This window comes from Ranitomeya imitator, chromosome 8, assembly GCF_032444005.1.
Source record: "Ranitomeya imitator isolate aRanImi1 chromosome 8, aRanImi1.pri, whole genome shotgun sequence".
NCBI classification, from domain to species: Eukaryota; Metazoa; Chordata; class Amphibia; order Anura; family Dendrobatidae; genus Ranitomeya; species Ranitomeya imitator.
In genome coordinates, this window is record NC_091289.1 from 162,275,443 (window position 1) to 162,279,312 (window position 3,870).

The 3,870-nt window shown below is 41.3% G+C and overlaps 1 protein-coding gene across 1 annotated transcript in view; it reads right to left on the reverse strand.

Moving 5' to 3' along the window:
• Positions 1 to 3,870, reverse strand: part of ACBD6 (acyl-CoA binding domain containing 6) — a 100,165-nt gene that overhangs the window by 40,973 nt on the left and 55,322 nt on the right. Inside the window, exon 5 of the mRNA XM_069737722.1 lies at positions 1,081 to 1,186. Within this exon, the coding sequence (XP_069593823.1) occupies positions 1,081 to 1,186 (106 nt within the window). The remainder of the gene's footprint in view (positions 1 to 1,080; positions 1,187 to 3,870) is intronic.

Here is a 3,870-nt window from a genome sequence, read left to right on the forward strand (position 1 = left end):
CAACTTCAACTACATCTGAATTATTTTGTTTAAAATTCATTGTGGTAATGTCTATAACCAAAATTAGAAAAATGTTGTCTCTGTCCAAATATATATGGACCTAACTGTATATGTTGTCCACGGGCGCTGACTCTGCTTTACTTCCAATTAAAGGAAAGTGGAAACTTTTGGTTCCTGATCTTCAAGATGATGACTGGAAAACAATTCTTGAGTCCCCAAACAAAGTATCCCCTTCGGCCAACAATAAAATGATCCAAATGTATATGATACACCAATCATACTTAACCCCATTACGATTGTTCAAAATAGTGTGGTCTCAATCTTCAGAATGCCTTAGATGCCACACAATGGATGCAGATTTTGTACACATGATATGGGGTTGTCCAATTATCCAATCTTTCTGGAAAGAGGTGACTTCGTTGTTGCCCTCCCTTGTACACATTCCTGTTCCCCTGGATCCATTAATGTGTTTATTTGGAGGAACAGATATGGGGACATCATATTCACATTTTTTTTTTAGAGAGACACTTTTCTTAGCAAGGAAAATGATAGCCCTACGATGGATGGACAACACACATCCATCTCTCAGAGCCTGGGTGAAGTTGGTAAACTCAGTCATACCTTATGAACGAACTTTATACCAGAATCGGGGCTGTTTAGGGAAATGTAATAAAATTTGGGATGTATGAACTCGTCGTACCTCACTACGTCATCACATGGGTAATGACCTAGCTCCGATTTGATAGAGTTCAAGATGGATTTTGCATCGGCTCGCACTACGTTCTAACACTGAATTATTAATGGGGTGGAGATTGTTATGGCGGTAGGATTGTTTTAAGTCTTAAGTACTGTAACTACTTTAGACATACTGTAATATCTTGTGCTACTTTTATTGTTTTCTTCATAGATATTAGGTTGACTGTGTATGTTCTGATATGATTATATGCGACCATGTATGTCTTAATTTTGCTGTTGTTTAATAAACGAATTTTAAAAAAAAGAAATCGGAATAGTCATCTCTTTGCAAAGAGAGACAACAAGTGTACATATACACAGAATATATAGTCACTGACTACGCACCTCATCGTCTGCCACATTTACATCGATGGTTCCCATAGACAGGGCGTGGGATATCCGCGAAATGTTATTTTCCCGGCAATAGTCAAAGATGTCCTTATCTTCATCTCTACAAAAAATAAATTACTACATTAGTCAGTGTTGTCACGAATATTAAAAAAATAAACATGAGATTTCCATCAAAGTAGTGGTTTGTGTCACGTGGCTGCTCCATTCCTGTGCTGTGTCAGGTGGCTAGATGCAGCATGGTGTAAAGACAACCTACCCATACGGCCTCTTCCGGCTGAAGTGGTGGACAATGACACAAATTTCAGCAGAATGCCTTTGTCTGTTGCCTTCGTCACCCCCCCCCCCCCCCCCCCCAGACAAAGGCATTATTATTATTATTTATTGTTATAGCGCCATTTATTCCATGGCGCTTTACATGTGAGGAGGGGTATACATAATAAAAACAAGTACAATAATCTTAAACAATACAAGTCACAACTGGTACAGGAGGAGAGAGGACCCTGCCCGCGAGGGCTCATAATCTACAAGGGATGGATTGCACTGAAACGTGCGTTGGGGTGGGTGCCAGATCTGCAGGTTGTGTTTAGCACCTTTCTGCATCGGATACTAATAACTTCTGTGTCTTTTATATCCTCTCTACACATTGCTGATCTCACATTACCTACCGTCATATGTCACATTGGTGTCACCAGCACTAGTGACACTATATATATGTAGCTACATGGCGAAACACTTATTTCCATATGTGCGCCACATTTCTATAGCGCTAATATAACACCGCATCTCCTGCTGAATGTGCCGACTCTTCATCGCATGACTCTTTTTAAACCTGTTTCGCCTTCATATGCTTTAATAAAGTACAATTTTATATTTTTCCAACATGGCTCTCAGCCTGGCCTTTTGTGTACAGTATTTGTAATAATGCAACTTGTGTGAGCCACTTCTACTTTCCAAGTTTACATAACTCATTCCCAAATGTACGTGTCACGACTGGGAATCTGTGGACACACTATTTACAGTATATGCACATGTGGCTCTTTCACAGAGAAGTCCAGCAATAACTTCATCTGCCCAGTCCGTTCCTCCATTACTGAGACGTCAGCCTTTTTTATCGATATGCCACTGACATGTCAGGGAAAGGTTACTGCTCATCAAGAGAATGCCAAGAGTGTGCAAAGCAGTCATCAAAGCAAAAGGTGGCTACTTTGAAGAATCTAGAATATAAGACATAATTTCAGTTGTTTCACACTTTTTTGTTAAGTATATAATTCCACATGTGTTAATTCATACTTTTGATGCCTTCAGTGTGAATGTACAATTTTCATAGTCATGAAAATACAGAAAAATCTTTAAATGAGAAGGTGTGTCCAAACTTTTGGTCTGTACTGTTTAAATGGGAGAACACATATAAAACAGACTTTTAAAAAGGCGCAAACTAAAAGAAGAATAAGGCTCAAATGGAACAAGGACCAAAAAAACGTAAAAAAACCAAAACAAAACAAGACAAATAAAGACAAATGCAATAATTAGTTGGGCCCCTCAATACTAAACAACACACAAAAACAAAAAAAAACACATCTGAAAGGTGTATCTATGGTCAATGAACAGAATATAAAGTGCAAGTGAACCAAACATGAAACAAACAAAAGGTTTTCGTAGTGCTAGGCCTTAAGTGAAGAAGAGAAGAGGAAATGTACGTAAAGGTCCTAACAACTTCCTAAGTTTCCTCCTGGGACCTAGAGTCACATCACCTGTAATTATTTCCAGTCTTTAATCAGACGATGCTCAGCGCCTCTCAGGGGCCAACAGAAGCAAAAGCTCATTAAGAGCAGCGTCCGCAGCCCTCCGCAGCGCAGTGAGCTTTTAATTGCTTAGTGTGATTAGGCAATGGTGCGAGAGTGATCATTTTCATAAGAATGGGGGAATGCGGGATGATGGGGGGCTGCAGTCCCCGGGGGGTGAAGCGCACACACACCCTACACTCATGCAATTATTCACACCAGCTGAGCTGCTCCATGGCTGCATGAACACCGGGCTGAACACATTGCAGGAGGTGGAGGAGACGGGGTCTTGGGGGACGGAGTGGCGCACACTTACCCAGCGCGTGCCAGTATGCTAAGTAGGCAGCGGATCTGCCAGGACATCAAACCCTTTAACTGCTACAAGTGTCTGGATCCTCCGCCTCTGCTATATACACAGGGACATGTCATTTCCTATGTTGTCCATGTTGGGTAGCAATGTACAGGGGCACTTTAAATTTATGAGAAAAACTGAAGGAAAAAATGAAAAAAAAAAAAAAAAAGATCACAACTGATTTCAACAAATGTGAAGTTTTTTTCGAAATAGATAAAGGTTTATGGCCTTCAAAATCCTTGCGTCGTCATGCACATGCTTCAGAACAGAAAATCTGCGCGTAGTCCGATCTGAATTCTGCTAGTCTGTGCACATCTCCTTCTAAAAGCAAAAGCCTAAACGGCCTGACCACACTGCCTGACCTGTGATACTTCATGCCAAAACAGTCCATTTATCTGGCAGAGCAACTAATCAATTGCAGAGCCCATCAATCATCCGTGGTGGAACTAGTCGGGCCTGAGCGGAGAGGAGAGGACAGATGGCTGCCCGAGTGAGAAGGATTAATTCAATTCTGATAGATTACTGCAAAGCCTCATGGGACGCAGGAGAGGGAGGAGAAGAGGCACGGAGGAATGTGGGAGACCTGTTATGTAGAGAGGATTAGGCAAAGTGAGAAATCAGAGGAGGCTTCAGGCAGGAGGCATCACTTAC